At 42.9% G+C, this 24,655-nt stretch overlaps 1 protein-coding gene across 3 annotated transcripts in view; it reads left to right on the forward strand.

Annotated features, from left to right (window-relative positions):
- The window catches only part of CACNA2D3 (calcium voltage-gated channel auxiliary subunit alpha2delta 3), an 829,919-nt gene that overhangs the window by 380,275 nt on the left and 424,989 nt on the right, over positions 1–24,655 (forward strand). For all 3 annotated transcript variants that reach the window (XR_002136724.2, XM_074313124.1, XM_074313125.1), the window contains exons 7-9: positions 8,708–8,768; positions 8,862–9,012; positions 19,994–20,068. Coding sequence is in view for 2 of the 3 variants with exons in the window: in XM_074313124.1 (XP_074169225.1) it covers positions 8,708–8,768; positions 8,862–9,012; positions 19,994–20,068 (287 nt within the window). In the remaining variant the exon portion in view is untranslated. The remainder of the gene's footprint in view (positions 1–8,707; positions 8,769–8,861; positions 9,013–19,993; positions 20,069–24,655) is intronic.

The following is a 24,655-nucleotide window of genomic DNA, read 5'->3' on the forward strand; positions in this document are numbered from 1 at the left end:
TTCACCAGCCCAATCTGCTTCGCCAGATTAGTCAACATTTCCCAAGAGCTGTGTTCAGCAGGGCGTACATGGTTCCTCCTGGAGCTCCCAGAAATTTAAACAATAAGCATCTTATTAAAGATAATGTTATAATAAACAGTGGCCCATTACAGTTCCAATGTCACCAAATTGCAATCTGCTTTGATCCACAAAACGGAGAGTAAATGTAACACAGATGTGGCTGAAATGAGAGCATGGTGGGTGGCTGATCCACTGAGGAAGCCACAGAAACGTCTTACATCTTACCATGTGGCATTTAGATGAAGGTGGAGCAGATAAGAAACCACAGGTCATCTGTTGTCTCCACCAGCAGGAAGTCCTAAAACGGTGGTCATGAGGAAATTTTAAAATGAAGGTGTAGTCATCTCAGGTGGCCATAGCATAATCATAGACTGAGTGATTTAAACAGCAGACATTTATTTCTCATCATTCTGGAGGCTGGGAAGTCTAAGATCAGGATGCCACCAGATTTGGTTCTTGGTGAGACTCATCTCTCTGGCTTGCAGATGGCCGCCTTGTTCCTGAGCCCTCACATGGTAGGGAGAGCAAGCTCTTGTAGTTCTTACTCTTCCTAGAAGGGCACAAATCCCATCATGGGGCTCTAACCCATGTCCTCATTTAAACCTAATTAACTGCCAAGGACCACACTGCTTAAAACCATCATATGGGGGCTTGGAGCTTCTACATAGGAATTTGGGGGGCAGAAGACACACTCAGTCCATAACAAAAGGGAATCCTCAGAAAGGGTTTGTGTAATAAAGGAGATTATGTACAAAGTTTTCATCAGTCAGTTGACTCAGAAATGATTAGTTTTTTAATGACACCGTGGCAAAATTTTGACTTTGTAAAATTTCTTCATTTTTTTCTATGTTAATATAGCCATAGATCACATTCTTCCAAAGGTGTTTCATGCCCTGATAAATGTCATATGGTCAGTCAGTGCTTAGTTCTGAACAGGAGCACATCTCTTGTCTCCTGGACACAACATGATTGCTGGAAAAGTGATCCATGGGCATCTTCTGCCAGGATGGGTTTCTTTTCAGGTTGCATATTTCCATGTTTAGAGTGGTATAATAGTATAAATCCATGATAAGCACACACACGTCTGTCTTGAGTTCTTGCTTTGTTCTAAGCTCCATGTGAGGCCCTGAGGATAAAATGAACTAGACATAGAAGCTCTTTGCCCCTGTGAAACTCCTTCTTGTGGGGAAATGCATGCATCAGGGACTTTGGTGGCAAGCGACAGAAACCCAGTTACAACTAGCTCCAGCAAGAAACACGCTATTGCCTCATGTAACTTGAAATCCAGGGAATGGGCTGTTTTGAGACACAGCTGGATTCCAGGACTCAGCAATGTCATTTGGATTTTGAATCTTTCCTTTCATCTGTCATTTCTACCTTCCACTATTCTGACCTATTTCACCAGCAGGCTATCTCCTTGTGATGGGGAACATGGCTGTGGGCTTGCAGAATTCTTTTTTAGTTATGGTCTGATGGGAAGAGAGAGCATCTGTTTCAATAGTTTGAATGGAAGTCCAAGGGTTAGTCTGGTCTGGGTCACGTGCCCACATGCTACAGCCAGGTGGACTTGGACAGTGTGTAAGGCCAGTCATCTGGAACCATGGGGGTTAGTCAGGATTACTGCAGCCTTACCTCGAGTGGATACCCAAAGGAAGGGACAGTGGCCATTATGGGAAGAAAGACAGATGAACAAATCAGCATGGTACAGTGTGTTTCTTGCTAAAGTGGGGGGAATAGAAGATGCTGGGGAAATCATGTTAAAGGAGCACCAATCCCAACTTCTGGAAGTGGGAAGAAGTTCTTACTGGAAGGAGAATTGTAGTCATCACTACCCCTGGAGCACACCTGTGATGCTGTCCATTTCTGTAAAGATTTACACAGGCCTCCACAAGTTCACCCTCTGTCCTGTGGGCATGTGTCTGCACTTCTGTTGTGCTGTCTAAAGAACTTTCTGCGATGATGGAAATAGTCTGTATCTATAATGTCTAAGATGGTAGCCACCGACCCCATGTGGCTATTGAGCACTTGCAATGTGCCTAGTGAGACTGAGGAACTAAAATTTGAATTTTATTTACCTTTAATTAATTTAAATTTAAAATCAATAGCCACAGGGGGCTAGTATCCACTATGATGAACAGTATAATTCTGTAGGAAGACTTTTCTGTAGCCCGATGCCCAGTCTTCCAAGGTCCTACTGGTCTTGTCTTTTAGTGCCTGCATTGCAAAAGGTCTCCCTGAGCAGAGAACTTCAGATAGGCCCTTCCAAACAACAGCAACAGAATAAAATGCTATTAAAGGGCCTTTGGGAGCTGCAGGACTGGTTACTCAGGGCTTATCGAAGCTCTGCTAATTTCAGTTTCACCCTTGGGAGCATTTCGGGGTGCTGTGAATAGTAACATTCATACTCATGATAGTGGTAATGGCCCCTGTTTATGGAGAGCTCTGCTGGGTGCTTATATACGCGTTGTCTGATTTGATCCTCACGATGATTCTATGGGCTGGAGCTTCTATAATCCTCATTTTACAAATAAGGAAACAGAGGCCTAGAGATCAACTGACTACCTTAAGTCACACCGACGGTAAAAGGGAGTTGGTGATAGTGTTAATTCTTCAGCTACCTTTCTTCCTTTGTTCTCATGATGCTTCTTACCCTATAAAATATAAATGCTGGCCTGCAATCCTGAGCCATCAGGCTTGCAATCCCTGCCTCTTTTCCTAGGATATCTGCCTTCAGGGGGACAGGCACATTTGTTTTGTCCATCACTCTGTCACCAGCACCAAGAATAGCACACTAGGTACTCAGTGTGTATTGTTACATGGATGTATCACTCAGTGGATCAAAGTCCACCAGACCTGGTGTCCCCCATCACACTGGTAGTAGCAGCCTTCACTCCTCAGAAATAATCGAGCTACTGTCTGTCTGGGTTACTGGCTGCAGTCCAGTCGGTCTAAGTGAACAAGCAGGGAACTGGCATAGATACAGTGTAGAGTCATGGTCCCTTTCTTTTCCCCATCGCTTCCTCTTCTCCGAGTCCTTCTAAGCCCTCACCCTTTCGATCCCAATATCCACCAAGCCCTGGACACTGAAGGTTCCCTCTGTTTACCATTTGCCTAGTGATGCCTCGTTATGGTTAGTAGGGTTCCCAGGCTCATCATCTCCTAGGAGGCAGACTCATACCTGCACAGTGAGCCTTTTACCTGGGAGCCTTGTCCAGTTCATGATTTTAAAATCCTGTGTGGGTCCCAGTTTCTACCTGGATAGGGTCACCAGTGCTGAGCCATCCTTCCTGTTTTGGCCAATTCTTATCTTTATCCAAAATGATATGGCTGGCTGGCAGTTCCCTGTATTTAACAGTCCTTAACTATATGGAGAGAAAACTATCTGTACAGCATAGAGAGATAAATATCTAATCAAATATAGGACACTAATTAAATTTATGTATGATGCTTGTAAGAGGCTCAGTCACTTCTCCAACATCAGATTCTCACCATTCCAGAGCCACATCTCAGGGAGCTTGTTCCAGTAGAAGACTTGATGATCACAAAGGGAATTGATTTTCTTAACCTTCTGTCGTGATTTCTGTGCCATATGAAAGTGAAAGCTGGGGCACAGTATAGTCACGAGGAGGGAAACAGATGGCTAAGTAAAGAGCTCTCTGCAAGTCTGGACTCAGGCAAGCTGTTGGCTAGTAATACTCGTATATCAAGTGTAGGTTCTGTGCACAGCATTACTTTGTGTTTGTCCTCTTGCCCATCTTCCTCACCAAGCTCAGGTTTAGCAATGGATAACGTGTGGTTCATATTGGAGTTCTCTTCTTGACAGCTCAACAGGGCCACCCCAATGAATGATCATGGGAAACCACAGTTCATAATTTTCATAGCAATTCTCTTGTTATGTACTCATTTATCATGGTGAATGATTGCTCAAGAGATTGTTAAGGGAAATAGCATTGGTTGAATGAAGGAGTTTTTATTTGTTTGTTTGTTTGTTTGTTTGTTTGTTTTCTGGAGGAATGCACAGCCAATATTGCAGAAAATACCTTAGGCCCAATTTGACTACAGCTCAACTCACATTAGAAGCTGGCATTTCATTATAGATCAGCTATTTTAGAGCTAAAGTTATATTGGAAGAGATTTAAAATCTTGTTAAAGTTTAAAGTTATTCAAACTTTAGATTTTGGGCCAAGTGAAACACAACTTGTTGAGGAAGGAATTGGGCAGAACTTATCCAGTTAGGGATAAACCTGCGTCTGCTACCTCTTGATTTTCCTTCCTTTCTCTCTGCATCTATCTGGACTTTTTACTCTGAGATAGGGAAGAGAAATCCCAGGTTGCAATGGGATAGTTAGTGTTGGTTCAGGTGGTGGGTTATGGAAATGGCTTGGATGTCATTGGCAGTGCCAGGGACGTTTTATGAAAAAGATTTGGCACTGAAGAGAGAAAAGAAGCAGTGGGCCAAGACACCCTTTGTTAGAGGTGGAGGTTATGAAAAGGAGAGATGAGTGTCAAGCAGAAAGAAATTCCAAGGCCAAAAAGATACTTGAATTTTTACCGTGCTATTTGTTGTAGTTCTTCTTAGCTTTTTTGGACAGTCTTAAACCCTTTTGCCACATGGAATTATACTGGCAGTGTGTGGCTTGATTTTTGGACAATGTTGTATGGCTCTACTGTTTCTTTGCATGTGCTGAAGGGGATCAGGAAGTTGTATGTTGTTTTAGATGACATTAATTTCCCTGCAATATTAGTTTATAATGATGTTGGGGGAAAAACGATGTGACAGAAGAATGTTGTATCACATTTTAAAATCAGTAAGTTTTGAACATTTGAATCTGCCATGGATATTCTAACATTATTTTCAATTTCACTTAGGGATATGCTGAATGTTCTAGAGACTTTGTCCTCAGAGAGTTGAAGAAGGCAGGCTAGCCATCACTGATGGTAGTAAGGAGGCCTGGAGTCCCTCAGAGAAAAGGCTGAATGGCAGCTACATTCTGCTGAACTGCATCATTCATCTTGTGATTCACACCCCATCTAATCTGGGAGGGATCCCAAAAGGGACATTGGCACTTCCAGAAATTATGTGGCTCCTGAGGGTACTTCTTGGTTACGTGACGATTCCCTGGATCTCAAAGTTGGCACATTTGGGATGAGCCAACTATTATTTCTCTGGGATTCAAAGTTACTTGAAGATTTTCAAAATATCCGTGTGTACAAAAATTACCTACTAAAAAGTTGATATGTCCTTGGGGAATCGGTACCATCTGGAATCAGGTTTCCTGAAGTTTATCTCCTAAAACATTTTGTTGTGAGATTTTTTTTGGGGGGTTGGGGGTAGGGAGAGAAAAGCTCAGTGGTCAAATTAGTTTGGTAAATGCCACTTCTGCTGTCCCAATCACAGAGATTCAAGATGCACAATGACAGATTACGTTCTTTCCATGGCATAGAAACCAGTTTGACTTTCATTCACTTAACTCATCCTAACATCCCGGAGAACTTCCCATGGGACACCCTCATGGAACGGCCTGTGTGAGGAAGAGAACAGTGGCGTGGGGTTTGGGAGCTCACGTCCTTGTCCTAATTAGAAATCGCAGGGAAACGTGTTGAAGCCTGAGAACCTTGAAGTCCCTGCTGTGAGATGAAGCTTCTGGCCCACATGTCAGGTTTGAGCAAGTTGACCCCCGGGCCCATCCAGCCCTGACTTTGAGACCAGGTGCGACCTTTGTTGTTACATCCCGAGCAGAGGTGCCCAGAGCTGCCTTGAGGCACTGTCTTCAGCCCCACGCAGCCTGTACCTTTTGTCCTGACTGGGAGGGCCTGGGCCTCGAGGTTCCTGCCGTCATCCTTTCCATGGGACAGACGCTCTCTGTGCATGGCCACACCGGCAGTCCTTCCGTTCCTTGAACTTGAACTCTTCTCAGCCTCAGGAGCTTTGCAAACATTGTTCTCTCTGCCTGGGGTGTTTTTCACCCTGTGGCCACCCCTCACATGTTTTACAAATCCTACCCACAGGTAGTGGGTTAAATAGTGTTTCCACCCGAAATTCATGTCCACTCGGAGCCCCAGAATGTGACAGAATGATCTCACCCCATCTTACCTAATTACATCTACAAAGACCCAATTTCCACTTGGAAAATCAGGTCTTTGTAGATGTAATTAGGTAAGATGGGATGAGATCATACTGGATTAGGATGGGATGTAAATCCAAGATGACTGGTGGCTTTTATAAGAGGAGATGACACAGGGACATAGAGGGAAGATAGCCATATGAAGATGGAGGAAGAGGTCTAGCCACAGTTCAAGGAACACCAAGGATTTCTGGCAGCCACCAGAAGCTAAGAAGAAGCAAGGAAAAATTCTTCCCAAGAGCCTTGAGAGGGAGCACGGCCCTGTCAGCGCCTTAATTTTGGGCATCTATCCTCCAAAACTGTGTGAGAATCATTTCTGTCAAGCCACCCAGTTTGTAGGACTCTCTCTATATTAGAAAACTAATACACCATCATTCTGCTCTCAGTTTAAAGAAGATGCCTTCTTCACATTAGGAATTAGAATCACTTTTATACACTAACATAGTCTGAGCTACTTCTTCCTGACATCTCTGGTTCTTGTGATTTCTTACCTCGTGTCTGCCTGTCTGCTAGATGTGGGGCTCCCTGAGGGCGGGGGGCGGAGGCTAGGCCCGTCTTTCTCAGTCACTGCTGTGGGTCCATCAACTGGCAGAATGCTTGGAGTTTCATGAACATTGTGATTCAGAGACAATAAGGGTCTGGGGTCATCCCGTTTGATCCAGTTTCTCTCTGGAATTGTATCCCTTACAGGTTGACCCAGCAGACTATGTCATATCAGCTTTTCAAAAAGCACTGTTTCAGCAGCACCTGGGAGGAGTTGCAAGCTCATTTACATGGAAATGATCTCAATCCAATAGGAGAGCATGGACTGTCATTAATTCCTTTCCCTCAGGCCTTGGCCTGAATGCTGGGGCAATAAATACATTTTCTCCTCCCAGTGGAGCACACAGTGCCAGGGAGGCCTACAGATGGCAGAGTGGGTGGCTGAGTGGAGGATGGCCGCATGTGCTCATGGTCTAAGAACACTTTCCGTCATTCAACTCAAAAATATCCACTAATGCCTACCATGAGTCAAAACATTAAAAAAAAAAAAAAAAAATCGCTTTATGCCATGTTTCCCTGAAAATAAGACCCAACCGGAAAATAAGCCCTAGCATGTTTTTTCAGGAGGACATCCCCTGAACATAAACCCTAATGTGTCTTTTGGAGCAAAAATTAATATAAGACCCGGTCTTATTTTCGAGGAAACACAGTATTGAACTCAAAGCAATTCTTTGTAGAATTATAAATTGGAACATTACCTAGCCTCACCATGGATATAATTGCTTTATGTGTCAAAACTGTGTGATCCGAGCTGCATTGGCTCTCTGCAAAGCAGTGTGTCAAATGTGTTTCAAACAAATTGTGTCTTGTCCCTTAGTGTACAATATCATGTCAGTTTGTTTTATCTTTGTTCCTAATGACCTTCAATTGGCAATGGCTTCTCATACTTCTTTTTTTCTGGTTTGTTACAGGGAACTCCTTAAATTAGGCACATTTGCAGGTGGGAAATATAGATATAAGGAGGACAGAACAACATGGTTCTTTGAGTTACAAACTGCCATCTCACAGGTCTCTGTGTAACAATTTGGGGATGTTATCTTAAGTACATGCCAATTATTAGCGCAGTCTGGTCCAGAAAGCTGGCCATTATTAATTGGAATGGAGACTCTCAGTGACATATTCTGAGCCATCATTTTCTCCTGAGCTGTAATTTTTCTTTCCTAATTTTCGTAACTCCAAAGTCTATGTTTCAAATCCTCCATCCCTAATCAGCACTGATGGTTGAAAACAATGATTTTTCTATCTTACTTTTAGGCAGCAAACACTTTTCTTTTTAAATGAAATTTTATTCTTAAAAACTAAGTTGTAAATAGAGACTGTACACCTGGGACATATCCCAACTGGTCTGCAAACCATGAGACTAAGGGTGTTGAATCCCAGTTTGCACACGGGAAAACCCTCCAGGCTTCAAAGCCTGAAATTCCAACTTCATGGTATAGTATAACTAGGGGAATTTTATTTCATTTCATTGTGCAAAGCCAGGCCAAAATTCCTGATTTTAAAAACAGGAATGAGGAGAGAACACACCTGTGCATATTCTGAGATAGAAACATACCAAGTGCTTTCTACCCACTATGCAATAGAGATTACCTTGCTCAGGTCCGGGGATGGGGCCTAACTCTGCCCGGAGATCTAGGAATGATGCCACTAGGTCTAACGACTTGAGGGACAGTGAGAAGTGACCTTGGCTGACTTTATCATTAGCCCTGGGAAGGGACTGGAGTCGTGTCCTTTTTTAATGGACAGCGCGTTGCAAACACGTCACCCTTCTCCAGCAGGTCTTGGAGCAAGTGAGCTCAGGGCGTTTTGCTGTCGTCTTATGGCCCTGCGTGTGATGGAGCATGTGAGAAGCTCTAGGGTTGGTCTTTGCATGTGATTTGTCACCCTGTCCGTTAAATCAGCAAAGCAGAGCAGCCTTGAAATGCTATGAGTAAATATTTGAAGTTTCGGGGTTTCTTACGACTCCATTTTTCTTCTAGGGATTAAATGGGAACCAGATGAGAATGGAGTCATCGCCTTTGACTGCAGGAACCGAAAATGGTAGGAAACGGTCACACGGCTCAGTTATTTTTTAAAGAGAAACGTTGCAGGGAGGTTCAGGACTCATTTCTACTTAATTTTCCGCTGCTCTAGGTACATCCAGGCAGCGACTTCTCCGAAAGACGTGGTCATTTTAGTTGACGTCAGTGGCAGCATGAAGGGTCTCCGTCTGACTATCGCCAAGCAAACAGTCTCATCGATTTTGGACACACTGGGGGATGATGACTTCTTCAACATAATTGCTGTGAGTGTGGCTGTTGGGGGCTTTCTGTGCTCTTGGGGTGCATCGGAGCTTTCAGCAGTAATGGTTACACTGTGACTGCTTGTGTGCGCACCGCCTTAGAGGCCCAGTGAGTCCTCTGTGAGTTTACTGCATCCTGATACTCAAGGGGCTTTGGGAGATGGTAATGCAGTTGAGCACATTTCCTCTACTGGCCATGCAGGCAGCTTCTGTCCCCTGGAGGAGTAGCATCAGATTCGGTTTTCCTGGTGAGGCAGCCTTTTCAGAACTTAGGAATCGGGCCTGGGAAGACTTTCCTCAAATCGCTAGATTTTCTCATGTGGAAATTAACTTTATCTTGATGGGAATGATCATGGTCAAATAACTAAAATGTGGAGAACAGTTGAAGACTCAGAGAACACTTTATCTCAGCTTCAGAAACCAAAGCGGCATTTATTAAGTGCCTCCTGTGTGCCATTTAGTTTACTCTTCATATTTGCATTATCTTTGTTCCTCACAGAAACTCTAGGTGGTAGGGGTGGTTCTCCCATTTTCCCCAACGAAGCTGCTGAGATCCTAAGAGTGTTTGTAACTTGTCTGAGGTCACAGAGCTGGGAAGTGGAAGATCCAGAAACCAAGCCAGGCAGTAACAGCCTCTCTGGAATGAGTACTGATTCAGCTTTCTGTCTCTAGTTTTCTTTCCTCTTCTCCCCAGTTCTCTGGTATGATTCTCATCACATCCCCTATGTCCCTCCCACTCTTTTCCCAAAGATGGTAGCCACAATGAGCCTGGCTTGTTTCCTTGAGTACTTAGCCCAGTACATGGGGTCACCTGTGCTTTGTCACCTCACCTGGATGGGGGACCTGGTGTCGCGGCAAACAGGCAGGGGCGGCAGCGTGGTGAGGGGACAGAACTTGGGCTTTGGAGTTGGGACATAGGTTTTGAATCCTAGTTCTGCCATATACAGCTGTAGTGTTGGGGCAAAGCACTTGAATCTGATCATTAGCCCGCCAGCTGTGAAGCTTGTATAATCACATCGCCCACAGGGTTGCTGCCAGGATTAGCTGAGCCAGTGCACAAGAGGCATGGCCAGTGGTAGCGTATGGAAGAAGGAGAGCTATTTGAAGAGTGGTGTGGGTGTGCTCTAAGAACGCTGTTGCTGTGGTCTGCCTGGCTTCCTTGAGCCCCTGAGCAGAATGTGTCATCAAGGGACCCCATTTCTGCACAGCCTTCTTTGTGGGCATGACACCCACTTTTGTTCACTAGGCGGAGGGCAGGGACGTTTAAATGACATTGGGTTTTCTTGAATTAGTGTCCTGCCTATATGTGCTTCTGATGAAACTCTGAGCAAAAGGACACAACCACAGGCAATGATGATTTTAGCTTCATATTTTGAAAAGCCCTAAAGAAGAAAGGGCAAAGAAAGAATCATAAATTCCATGGGAGCTAGGGTTAGTCTCATTCATTTATGGAACTACCTTCAGTGCCTGGCACATAGTAGGAGTTTAAATACATGTTGAATGGATGATGTGAGCAGCTGCCTTCCATAGAGTGTCCACTGTGTGCAAGCCCCTTGCTAAATGTCCCATGTGGATTCTCTCATTGGATCTTCTCCCAACTCTGTGCTAAGTGCCATGGAGACACAGGCACCAAGATGTAGAAACAACTCTTAAGGTCACATAGCCAGAAAAAGTGGCACAGTGAGGACTCAGAAACGGTCTGGCTTTACCTCCTCTGGCTTCCTGAACTGAAGTGAAGGGAATGTAAGTTGAACCACTCAACCGTCTTACTGTGAAACTCTATGGCTAAGGGGACAGTTCTTTCCAAGGAGACACTCAGTTAGAACTTTGGGTTTCCAAATCAAGAGAAGTTACTCTAGTTCCCAGTCTCACTGTGAATATGCAAATGTGGTCTGATCCCCACAGATCCTAAAGCATTTACAGATTAAAAGCAACTAATTTGAGACTATCTTGCTTATTAATCTTTAATTACTCATTACAGACATATCAGAAATTTGCATAATAAGAAGAGCTAACTAATTACATCCCGAATCCTTTATCAGTCAGGATTTATTGTTCTGTTAACAAAAGAAATCGATTGAAAAAATCTCTAAGTTCATTAAGATATACAAATAGTGTCAACTCAATAATGAAGAGAGGGTGATTAAGATAATTAAAAGTAGACATGCCAGTTAGCATAGAACATCAAGGAAAAATTTTTTTACCCCAAATTGTCCCGCTATATAAAGAAACCCATTAGAATTCCCATTAACCCTCATTGTACATCTGTTTGTTAGTTTTCAACATAAATGATCAGCTTTAAGATTACATGCATTATTATTTCAATAACTAGAAAGATACTCTGAACATTTTTATTTGAAGCCTCTATATTAATATCATGACTTCTGTTCCCCTAGTGGGTAAGGGAATGGATCAAATATGTTAGTGGATTTATATCAAAAACCCGAGGTCATAAAAGGAACCACTAATTAACAGTAACTTTTACATGTTGATTGTTTTTAATATAGGCAACATATGTAAAAATTTAAACAATTCAGAAATGTTCCCATTCCCTTTTCATTTGGCACATATTCTTCCGAATTTTTCTATGTATGTGAACGTACATAGTTTTCCCCACAAAAATCGAATCATATTTTAGAGAATATTCAGCAACTTGCTCTTATACTCACATTGTAATCGCGTGTATTTGACGAGCAGTGTATTCTGTCACCTATGGTTGGCGTTAAGTTTTTAACCTGTTCTCTTTGCTGGACATTATGCTGTACTCATCTCTTTTCTATGCAAGACTGCTGCAGTGAATGGATGCATGCACATATTTTTGCAGGGTTGGGTGTGCTTCTATTGAATAAAATCTAGAAGAGAAATTGCTGTACTGAAGGACATGCACATAGGTATTATCGGAATGTCTGCTAAGTAGGTTATAATGTTTACACACTTAGAAACTGTTTTAGCTCCGTCTTCTGTCACGAAATACCATAGACTGGGTAGCTTCAACAACAGAAATTTATTTTCTTTCAGTTCAAGAGGCTGGAAAGTCCAAGATCAAGGTCAGGAAGGGTTTGGCTTCTGGTGAGGATTCCTTTTCTGGCTTGCAGACAGCCTCATTCTCTCTGTGTGCTCATGTGGCCTTTTCCTTGTATGTGCTCACAGAGAGAGAAACAGCGAGCAAGCTCTCTCATGTCTCCTCTTAGAAGGGCGTGATCCTACCACGAGGACCCCACCCTCATGACCTCATCCAACCCTAGTTACATCCCAAAGCCCCATCTCCAAATACCACCACTTTGGGGGGTCGTCTTCAACCTGGGAATTTAGGGGGGGACACAAACATTGAGTCCATAACACCAACATTTTGAGTTCCTAACTGGGAGATTTGTAATTGGCAGATCTTCATTTGCCTTCCCTTTAATTCTCTCTCCCAATCCTAAGTGTATTTCACCAATTTTGCCTTTCCAAATTGTGGCGCTGTTTTGTTTTGGTTTTCTCCATCACCTCCTGTTTTCACAGTGGCAAAATTGCTCCAGGAAGATGGTGTAAGTTTTTCTTCAGTTTCTTTAGAATGGTCACTACCCTCTGTCTAGAGGGGCACCCCCACTGCAGGCTATTAAGTGCAAGGGGTTGGAATATTTGAAACTCCATCTACAATGTCCTGACAGTCTGTTTGAATACATTGTTCTTGTGGGCTGGCTTCCGTGTACGGGAGAGGACATTATCATTTCACCCTTCATTACACTGTTAGCTTTCTCTTGCTTGCTGGGTAGATGTTTAAGGAGACGTTTCAGTGTTTTAGAGAGAAAGTATAGAATGCAATCTTTATTTTCAGTGTTGGAAGCCCTTATGCATTGTAGGTTTTTGCTTGTACACATGTGATTTATCATTGCCATTTGATTTTCAATGCCATAATTGGGAAGGGAAGAGGGAGATTTAAATAGTGGAAAAGGCTTTCCTTGGCCATTCCAGTCATTTTTGCATCTTTGTATTAAGTTCGTTGCTAAATGCAGCTTATGTATTGTATTGAAATCTTCCAATGAAGGTCTTTCCAGAGAATAAACATGAAAAAGTAATGTTAAAAATTGTTTTAGCTTTCATGGACAGGGTATTACAAAATCTATCTAAGACTGATGAACTAAATGATTGAATTATAAAAGGATAGTTGAAATATGAGAGTGACTGTGCATTGGAAGCTAAAATTTAAGGTCAAACCATTGGTGCATGAAGAGAGATGTCTCTGACGAGAGAGAGAAGGCATATTTTTCTGATTCACTTTGAAGTCTAACTTCAAGCCATGCATTAAATTAACAATATTATCATAAAAATGAGGGTGCTAATTCTGTCCTGTCTGATGCTGAAATTTGAAAAATGATTTTACAGAAGTCAAGAGCTATGCATTAAATGAATACAGTATTAACTGGGCTGATATTGTTAAATCAATTTAAATGCCTCCTGCAGCCGCGCTTGCTTGTGCAGAGTTGAATAGAGAAGAGCATCATTTGTTAGTTCAACCCAGAACTTTCTGGTGCCCTGGTTTTAATTTGCAGAATTTGCTTTAAAACCGTTTCTCCAGTGCTTTGCCTGCTGTGGATTTGCTTTTTAAAGTAATCGATTCCGTATTAAAAGTATGAGAATGGTATTTTCTTTCAGTGCTCATTTGTCCTGTACTACTAATTATGTCCAGTCGTGTTTCAAATTACAGAAGAAGCTTTTATAATGCAAAAGATCTCTGGGATTCCTTGTGTTGGTGAAAATATTGTGGGTTCATCTGCTTCACTGCATAATCCCTACATATTTTCTTTTGAAAGGTTATTTAATCAAAAGTGCACCAATAAAACCATAAAAGTATTTAATGGCATTCCAGTAATTCTACATTAGTTTTCTTGCATTGTATGGCATGCCAACATTCTAATTCTGTGGGGTTCTGTGGAATGTAGGATTCTCTAAAATATACCCACTTACTTCCTTTACTTTTTGTTTATCTGTTTTTTGGAAGCAGTAGAGATTCTGTCTTCTTTTTTTTTTTTTTTTTGTCTCTGTGTCAATTTTTTTTCTAGGCTTTGTTCTTCTTTTCTATCAGTAAACTTCTCTACAATTCTGCTTTTTTGGTTCTTCTTTCTGATGATTTATTCATTCAGCAAATACTGTTGAGTGCTAAGAGTTAAGTCCTGGGGCTGTCTTTGTAAATAAGGAAAGCAAGTTGTCTTCCCTTGAGGACATTGATGTTTCCTGTGTGAGAGAGCTGGGTGTGGGAGCAAACAGGAAGCAGCTGCTCACTATGGAGTGTGGCTAGTGCTGTCTTGGAGAAGGGCAGAGAGGGAGGCCGGGAGAGCACAGAGATGGGGCATGTAACCCACTGGGGACTCAGTGATGGCTTCTTGGCTGAGTGCTGACTACGTGAACAGTTAAGATAGGTAGGCATTGGTCAGGTATGTGCAGTAAGTTAGGGCAGGAGGAAGGAGAATTACAGAGAAAGTGCTGTTTGTGGGTTGTAGTAACTCCTGTCCTATCCCCAGGAAATGCTGGTCTGGTTGGATTGACTGACAGGAGTTCAGTACTTGGACATATTGGAGTCGGGGTGAATGTAAGAGGTGGAATAGGTGGATGGGGGTATTGATGAATAGAATGGGACTGGATTGAGAGGGGCAGGCCAGATCAAACATGTCTGGTCAGCCATGCAGAGGCACTGGGACTTCATCTGGAGGCAGTGGAGGACGCAGAAGGAGTCTCAGCTCCAGGGCGATGTGTTGACATGTTGCCCTAAAGTCCCTCCCTTCTTAGCTAGGTCTTCCCTCACTCTCTTTTTCAGGCAACTGATGATGAGCTTCTGTTAGGCCTGCAAGCTCCACTGCTTTCTTCGATCAAATCCAGCTTCTGACACTAAGCAGCGTTCAGTTTTCAGTATCATCCAGAACCCAGAGTCAGCGGTCCTCTGCTCTCTGGCCCCTGGGCTGTGATTTGCAGGAGCCAGTGTGTGACATGATTCCCCACCAGTGCTGAAGGATGCACGATTCTTGGTGGGCGAGTCCAGCTCTTTGTTCTTTGCTTTTAGATCCCTCTAGCCATTCATTTAGTGAAACTTAAAACTCACCTTTCCTATTTTAGATCTTCATTAAAATTCCCATTGAGGATTTTGCTGTATCTGTAAAATGGGAAAGATAGGGAATGCCTACAGAGACGGGGCAAAAAGAAGGAAAAGGAGGGTGGTGATATGTCCCTTGCTGCAGGGAGTAGAGTTTGGTGGTTGGAGACGGAGGGTTAGTTCCCGTGATGAAGATCATGGGTTTATCTCAGGCCTGTTTTTGTTTTTGGATGGACCACTACAGCATCGCAGATAAGCACTTTTTATCATGAAAAGGAGACACAGACATTATGTTCAGATATAATGAACATATTCTTTTACTAATGAAAGCAAGAAAAAGTGATTCATGATCACGCCACAATGACAATCGTGCACATTTAGCCAGTATTCGATGTCCCTGGCATATAGCAGGTGCTTAGTTAATATTCAGTGAGCAAACGCAGGCACAAAGGGTTCCCTGGCAGATGCCTTCCTGGGAGGGGACTTGGCAGTAAGCTGGCTGCACTGTCTCGGCGCCCAGTCTGCCAAAGACCCCAGTCACTGCGAGGGTTCCGAGTGTGGCACGGAGTGGGACAGTGTGTGTCCCTACACCATGGTGGTTTCTGTCTCAGGTTTTTAGGCAGTCACTTGTAGCTACTGGTGAAGCCCTTCTTTCCAGCAAATGCAGAGTCTGTGCTCTCTGGAGGAGGTCAGGGGCATGTGAGCACTGTTCCAAAGGGGAGATCACTGCCATCACCTGCACCCCCTTCCTACTTAGCTAGTACCAGCTCCAGGTGGAGAGTATACCTGTCAGTCTGTCTCAATGTAGCACTCGTCACACTGATGTATGTATTTTCTTTCTTTCTTGTGCACGTGCACTAGCTGTTTTCTTTCTCTTGCTGACATGCCAGGCTCTGTGTTAACTCTTGACTAAATTATCTCATTCTGTCCTCACTGTGAGATCAGGAGGGAGGTACAGTGATAATACTCAATATAAACAGTGAGGCTCACAAAGCTGAGATGCCTTGGACAAGTTCACCCAGCTAGTTTGTGGCAGAGCCAGCCGGTCTGCCTCAGGCTTTAGCTCTACTGCTCTACCCTTCTGTGAATTAGAGGAGAAGAGCCAGGCAAGGGAAGGGTAGAAGGAAACCAATGGGTCCTGTGTCTATATGGCCACTTATAAGCTCTTCAAGGGGTGAAAATTCTTTGTCCATGTCCTTACTGTGTGGTTGGTGGGCTGGCTGGACCATCTCCAGGGCTGCCTGGGCCCTCTCCTGTTCTGCTAAGAGATTCTTCCCATTTCCCAGAAATTTGCAAGAACAACCTACCACTTTGGTGGCGTTCCTCTTTAGGGTTCAATCCTGGTAGCAGGAAGGAGTAAAAGCAAATGGCAGAAGAAAATTTCATCTGCTTAGTGATAATGTGCATTGCATCCTTTTCTTTCTTAGACTGTTGATATCTGATTGTTTAAGTGAGGATGAAGGAGAACGCTTTCGAAGGGCTGAGGTGACCAGATCTCCAATTGTAAATTGATTTGGCCATCCCACATTACAGTTTCACAAAGTAGAAATCTAGGGACCATCCATAAAAATGCAGAACGGCAAGGTTTCCAAATGGAGAGCTGCTGGGAGCCGGGACGCATTTTCACATGCAGGGTGCCCTTGGTACCCCCCTCGGGAGGGGCTGTGGGTGGCGTGGCGAGCGTGCACAGCCACTGGGCCTCCTTGGCACCGCTGCCTGGCGTGCACCATTCCCTCACACAGACGGCTGAACCCAGCTCCCTTTGGTGATACAGACCAGATTGCTCAGCATAGCTTTACCCTGATGCAGTCAAGGGAAATTAGTCAACTGCAAGCTTGGATGATGCCACTAACAAGCTGGCGGGGGTTCAGAAGAGCACATCCCTCCACTGTGGCCCCGGCTCACAGTGACGGCGAGCGTGGTTTTGATTACTGCACATGTTCCTCCCTGATGAGGGCAAGAACTTCTTGGTCTTCTTTACTTTAAAGCCCCCTCTGCAGCCCGCCCCACATGCACAGGCCTTTTCATTAGCAAAGCAGTTTCAGGTCTATTGTCCCATTGGGTCCTCACAGGGAGCCCTGGAGACTAAACCCAAGATGAATTAGCACCTTCCTATGCATAACAACCTGGGATCAGAGAGGTTTAGTGACTTCCTCAAGGCCACACAGTGAGTATGTGGCACACTTGGACCTGTCTCCTGACTCCCGGCTCAGACTGTCCAACCCCAAAAATCAACTTTGAGAGTGTGTATTAGGCCGAATGCAGATGAAGTTTGTAAATTTAGCTGGAAAATGGACTTGGAAAGTTTTGGGCGGCAAGTATGGAACAATTGAATAAAGGTTGCTTCAGCATACCCGCGTCTCATAGTCTCATGGAAGAGCCTGCAGGACGGCAGCTGCAGTTTTGGGTCTGTGGTTCCACAGGGTCATCAGCAACCCCCTCCGGCTCCATCTCCCTGCTCTGTCTTCCTTGAACTTTGCTCTCCACTTTTAATCTTGTCACCTCATGGTTGCAAATGACTGTCGCAACTGCATAATTGCATCCCAAGTGAGAAGGAAGGCAGTAGATATAGAAGTTTTCCTTTAATGGAAAGAAAAAAAAAATCATTGAAACTGCCCAGAAAACTACCCCTTATGTTTCATTGGCAGAGACTGAGTTACTTCACCACCACTAGCTGCTAAGACAAGCTATGGAAGCCTGTATCCAGCAGAGGGTGAGCGGGGAGCTGTGATGGGCTAAGCCTGGTTATGCTTCAGGCTTTGGGAATGGATACATTGTTGCCCTGGACCAAATCAGTCAACAGGGGAGGTAGGAGAGGGGAATGGCTGGGTTGGGTTTCTTGTTTTTTTTTTTCCAGTGTCAGACTAATATAAACTAAGAACTTTGGAGAAGCTCTTCTTCAGCTTGGATTGCAGTCACTCTCTGGATCCTGAGATGATGTTCCATTTGTTGACGAAAAGTTGCACTTCCATTTGTCAATGGCCTAAATTTCAGAATTGCACAAGTGTATTTTTTCTCCATGCCTCATCAGAGGAGATTTAAGCTCTAAGACCATTGAACTATACTTTTTCAAATGCCTTTATATGACTAGACTAAGAATGGAGGTTACAGAAGGAGCAAAAACCAGACTGATGGGAAGCAGAGACTTGGGGGCCAAAGGGGAGAAATTGGGTCTTGACGTCCTGAGACCAATGACTATGAAGTTAGACTGCCTGGCTTTGAATCTGGACTCCACCCTTATGTGCTCCCTGGTAACTTTGGGCAAGTTGGTCATCCTTGCTCTACCTCGGTTTCCCCATCTGGAAAGGGAGAGTAATTGGAAGCACTTAGCACGTGAGGCTGAACTAGTCTGTGGATGAAGTCCAGCCTATGTCTAGATGAAGGAAGTGCTCAATTACAGTCAACTGCTGATATTAGTATTTGCTTATAAGCGTCTCGGCCTGTGAAACCTGATGCGTCTTAGTCGCTTCTGCAGCAGCTGCAGGGCTGGTCCTCTTCAGTCTCTCCCTGTAGTGTGTCCAAGCAGTTGTCGCAAGGTCATCTCTATTGCATTCACTCCGCTGCTCCTTGGTGCCACAGACTTGAAGTCCAAACTCCTTAGCCAGACTTTGTGCGAGATCTGGGCCTATGAGAGAGAGTTCCGGTTCCTTCCCTCTGGAGATATGGGCTGGGCCTTTGGTCAATGAAGTGGAAATGCCATGATGCTCTCATTGACCAAACTGTTCTCAGGCACTTCTCATGGGCCCAGCCCTGGGGTTATCATGTGAAATACACCTGAGTAACCAGACATGGGCTCTAACAATATTGCCTCACCTTGGGGTGAGAGATCCAGGCACCAGATAAGTAGAATTTGGGAGTATGCTGAGACGAGCCTCACCTGCACCAGGGGCGGCTTCCCAGAGGACGCAGGAATGAGATGACGCAGAGGATGAGCAGGGGTCAGCGGGGAGACGCTGGAGTGAGGGCTCCAGGCAGAGGGCCCAGTGCTGGAAGGCTCGAGGGAAGGACAGGAAATGTCAGAGGACAGGAAGGGAATAGGGCTGGCTGGTGCTGAGTTCATAGGGAGGACTAGTGAGTGAAGATACTACAACGGGCAACAGATGCCAAGTGGCCAGAGCCTTGCAGACCCCTGGGAAGATTCCTCTGAGGAGTAATGGGGAGCAGTGAATGGGAGTGACAAGAGGTGACATCATCAGATTTATATTTTGAAAGGACCAGCCTAACTACAGTGCAGAGAATAGTGTTTGAAGCGAGAAATGAAGATAAGAACACTCACATTTCCACTCCCTACTTGTGGGCTTTGGATAAAAACGAATGGTCTTATTCTGGGTATTCTGGGCTTAAAAATGATTGGAAGGCCGGCACTGGCCTTTGTGGAAGATGGTGTCACTGTGCATGAGCAACGTCCTGCCCAAACCCACATAACCTCCCGGCGGGAACCAGGGAACATCAAGGGCACTCCTCCAGTCTGTCCTCATGCACGTGTGACCCGCACACGTGACCCGCATGTGATTCCCTTGGCTCTGTGAAGCCAAAGACAGGCGCTAGCGTTCTATCTGCCCAGGTGTGGGATGCTCTCTAGATCCCACTTAGGCTATGTGCTGTCAGCCATACCCAGGGAGCCCCAGTGTTTGGAGCCACCCCTGAAGGATTGTCATGTAACTGGGCACAATCTGAACACTGCCCTACACCAACATGTGCTCTAGAAGTTTCTTCAAACAAGAAAAGAATGAAGTCTGTCTCGGGCACTTAAGCGTGATTTTCTATAGGGGCACTAGTTGAGAAATTCACCTTATGTGAGTGAATTGAGCCTGTGACCACACTGCTATTTCGTTTGTGTGTGTGTATCCTTAAATTATTTAGTACTCTTCCAATGCTTAATTGTTTCCTCTTGGCTCTTTCTTCCCTTCGCAGTATAACGAAGAGCTTCACTACGTGGAACCTTGCCTGAACGGAACGCTGGTGCAAGCCGACAGGACAAACAAGGAGGTAGGGCCTCCTGCTGGGCGGGCACATTGGGGGTCCAGGCACCTCCTGCCTCCCTCATGGGGAATCGCTTATAGTAATTCGCACCTGGTTTTTAGAAGCTCATCAGATGTACTGCTCTTTCATTGAGGGCCTCAGAACCCAGCATAGAGAACATTTAGGAAAAGGTACAAATGAACTCATGACAGTAAAATAATGACATTGAATTCAAATGCTCGCTAATTCTAAAACAATTGCATTTCCTTTTTTCTTTTTTCTTGCTCTACGCACATCCTTTTTTGTGCTTGACACCTGTGTTGACACTACTGAAAAAATATGACTTGCTGAGATCTTAAAGAAAATTGAAGCCACTTGTTATATTATTATTGCATTTAATACAATTGATTAAATACTTGTTGGGGTAGCTATTGGGGTAACTTGTCTCCCAGGTCAGAAGGTAAGCTTTATAAGGATAGGAGCAATGTCTGCTCTCCTCTGTATCTTCAATGCTCCCAGCGTTGCCTGGTCCATAAATATCGCAGAATGAAAGGAAGATAGGATACAGGAGGGCCTTAAGAAATGGGGTGGAAATTTTCCTTCCAGTTGGAGCATTGTAGGAAAATCCCCACAATAGATTTCTAGAAAATAAGTCTTGTGTCCCTTTGGCTATCTTTAAATTTGTCAGAACAATAGCCACAGCTACCAACATCACTGCTACAGAACCCGGTGACAATTCAGGCTGAAAGCGTAGCTGTGAGTGCAACAATGTCACACCCCCTGGGACACAGAGCTGCCATTATTCCCATTGTTTTGTTGTACATGTTATGTGGGACAATAAAATAATGCTCCTCCCTTGGAGAGCAGCCCTCGTGAGGTGGCCGAGGACAGCGGCCAAGGTAGGCCTCTGTGTGACACTATGCGTGTACTGGGGAGAACCGCTGGCCCAAATGGGCAGGGAGTGGCATTGGTGCTCTGAGATGCAGGTGGTAGAAGCACTTGGTTTGGGCATCGCTGAGAGAGTGAACAACAGAGGATTGAGAAAAATGAATTACACCTGGAACACTGAGTGAGAAGGAAAAATTATACCAGAGTTAATATCCAAGCTTCAATTTGAGGGGAAGAAACAGCATATGAAGCTTTGTTTTTAGGAGAGAGAAACAGGTACATTGTAGTTCAAAGAACAAGTATATCCAGAGAGTGTTTGTTTATGATCATTTTCTAGGCTAAGGTAGGAAAAAATGACATAAACTTACCGGCAAGTTTCTTTAGGGACTTTCCCTTTGTTTGGGCCTTGCCTGGGTCTGGATTCCATCCCGTTCTCAGTATAGTAGCATTGGAATATCTTTCAAGCCTCAAATAGGTGTCCAGTGGTTGTGCTTACATTAACTAGAAAAGATGCTGAAAATGATCAAGGCCTTCCTTTAGGCGACTTCACAAATGATCAAGGGGAAGTTTTCTATTTGGAGATACAAAGTCTTATGAATGAAAAAATTGTTAGAGAAGGTGGGCTAAGAATTTATTTAAAAGTGCCTTTGAATTTATGGGTATTGAAGACTGGAATATTTTTTTAACATAAAAATTAACCCAAACTCTGATTCTGCCAGTATGGAGTAGCTACATTTCAATTAGATTCTCCCCTTAGAACTAAAAATCCCTGTGCATAAACTAATACTCTACAAGGTGGAAAGAAAGTGAACTGCCTAGACTAAAGCCATGAAAGTGAGTTCCCTGGATTTCCTTATTGATTCCCACATATCCTGAATAGAACAATCCAGATGCCTTCCATCTGAACCAACAAAAGGCACAGATTAAAAAAAAAAAAAAAAAAAAAAAAAATCAAGAAAAGCCTGTTCCCTCTAGCTTAAAGACCAGGAAAAGGTGGCCTATCAAAAGAAAACCTTTGAGATAAGACCTTTCCTATGCCAATGAGACAACCACAGACAGGTTCAGTGGGGCCGAATAGGAAGTTACTTTTGCATCCTACCCACACCCACTTGACCCTTGTGCTACACTTCAATGGAGAGACTGACTACCAAGGAAAAAAAGATTAAACAGGCCTCAAAGTCTCATAATATACAATCCAAAATGCCCAGAATGCAATAAAAAAATTTCTTGTCATCGCTAAAACCAGGAAAATCACAGCATGAGTGAAAAAAGACGATCAACAGAAACCAATATTGACATGAATCAGATGCTGAACTTGTTAAATGTTTCCAACAAGCAATTAGGAATTCTCTTGAAGCAAATGCAAAAATAGCAAATCTCAGCAAAGAAAAAGAAGTTATAAAAAAGAGCCAAGTGGAAATTATAGAACTGAAAAATACAGTTACCCAAATAGAAAACTCCCTGAATTAGCCTCAATAGTAGAGTGAAACAGTGATAAAATCAGTGCATGTCAGGACAGATCAATAGAAACTACCCAATCTGAACAACAGAGAGAAAATGGACTGGAACAAAATGAAAAGAATCCCAGGGACGTGTGGGACAAAAACAAAAGAGCCAGCATTCATGTCATGAAAGTCCCAGGAGAGGAGAGAAGAGAGTGAGACTAGATAAATATCTGAAGATGTATTGGCTGAAAACATCCCCAAATTAGTGAAAGGAATAAACATGTATATTCAAGAGGCTGAGCAAATTCCAAAAAGGTAAATCCATGCAAGACACATCCTAATTAAATATAATTAAACAAGGAATAGAAGACTTGATAGCAGGCAGAGAGAAAGGGCATATTACTTACATTATTCATTTGAATGATAGGGAATTCCTCATGTGAAATTGTGGAGACCGGAAGGAAGTGGCATAGCATTTCTCAAGAAAAGAACTGTCAACCCAGGAGTCTATATTCAGTGAAAATATCTTTCATGAAAGATGAGGAAATAAAGAAATTTTCAGGTGAATGAAAACTATGAAATTTGTTACCAGGAAATCTACGCTTAAAGAATGCTAGACAAGTTCTCCAAACAGAAAGGAAATAACAGAAAAAGACATGAAACTTCAGAAAGGAAAGAATATTGGAATGAGTAAATTAGGAGTAAATATAATAGAGTATGCTAATTTTCAGGAGATTCTTAAATCATATTTGATAGTTAAAGCAAAAATTATAGCATCAGCTGATGTGGTGTCCAATGTTTGTTGAGGAAATACTTAAGACAATTACATTTTAAAAGTATGGAGGGTAAAGGGACCTAATTAGGAGTAATTTTTTCATTTCACTGGAAGTGGAAATGCTGATACCATTGATGTTACATATTTATAATGACTAGAGCAACTATAAAGGAAACAATAAAAAGAGGTATACTTATAAAGTGACTCACAGGAGTTTAAGAAAAGAGAACAGGAATAAGAAACAGGAATGAACAGGAAAAAGACATATATTGGCAGACTTAAGCCCTAACATATCACTAAATATCTTATACATAAATGGTCTAAGACACACCAATTAAAAAATAGAGACTAGCCTAGTGAATGAAAAAAAATGATCCAACCATATGCTGACTACAAGAAATTCACTTGAAATACAATGACATAGGTATTTTGAATGTAAAAGGATAGGAAAGGATATACAATGCAAACATTAAGTACAAAAATAGGAGTGGCTACATTAATTCCAGGTAGTCATCTTCAGAGCAAAGAAAAATTATTAAAGACAATCAGGAAAAATACGGAATGATAAGAGAATCAATCCTCCAGGAAGATATAAGCATCGTAAATGTGTTTGGACCAAACTACAGTGCTTCGAAACACATGAAACAAAAATTACGGAGCTAGTGATCAGTGATGTTAAGCATCTTTTCAAATGTCTATTGGCCATCTGTATGTCCCCTTTGAAGAAATGTCCAGTTAGGTTCTCCGCCCATTTTTCAATCGTATTGCTTCTGGGGGATGTTAATTTGTATGAGTTCCTCATATATGCGTATTTTGGGTATTAACACTTTATTGGGTGTGTCATTGGCTAAGTGTCCATCAATAAATGAATGGATTACAAAGATATGGTACATATATACCATAGAGTATTACTCAGCCATATAAAGGAATGAAATCTTGCCATTTGAGACAATATGGATGGACCTAGAGGGTATTATGCTAAGTGAAATAAGACAGAGAAAGCAAAAACCATATGATTTCACTATATGTGGAATCTAAAAAAAGAAAACAAATGAACAAAATAGAAAACTTGTAGATACAGAGAACAAATTGATGGTTGCCAGATGGGAGAAGGGTTGGGGGAATGAGTGAAAAGGTGAAAGGGATTAAGAAGTACAAATTGCCAGTTATAAAAACAGTCACAGGGAGGTAACATAAAGCATAGGGAATATAGTCAACAATATTTTAATAGCTATGTATGGTGTCAGATGGGTAGTGGATTTATTGGGGTGATTATTTCGTAAGTTATATAAATGTCTAATCACTATGTTGTACACCTGAAACTAATATAGTATTGTATGTCAATTATACTTGAAAAATAAATTTTAAAAAATTAATACAGCTGTGAGCAGAAATAGAAAAACCTATAGTTATAATTGGGAACTTGATAAAATTAGGAAAGTAAATGAAGGGCATACAGGTTAGGCAGGAAGAAACTAAACTATCCCTATTTTTAGATGACATGAT

Source organism: Rhinolophus sinicus, linkage group LG10, assembly GCF_036562045.2.
Source record: "Rhinolophus sinicus isolate RSC01 linkage group LG10, ASM3656204v1, whole genome shotgun sequence".
Lineage (NCBI taxonomy): Eukaryota > Metazoa > Chordata > Mammalia > Chiroptera > Rhinolophidae > Rhinolophus > Rhinolophus sinicus.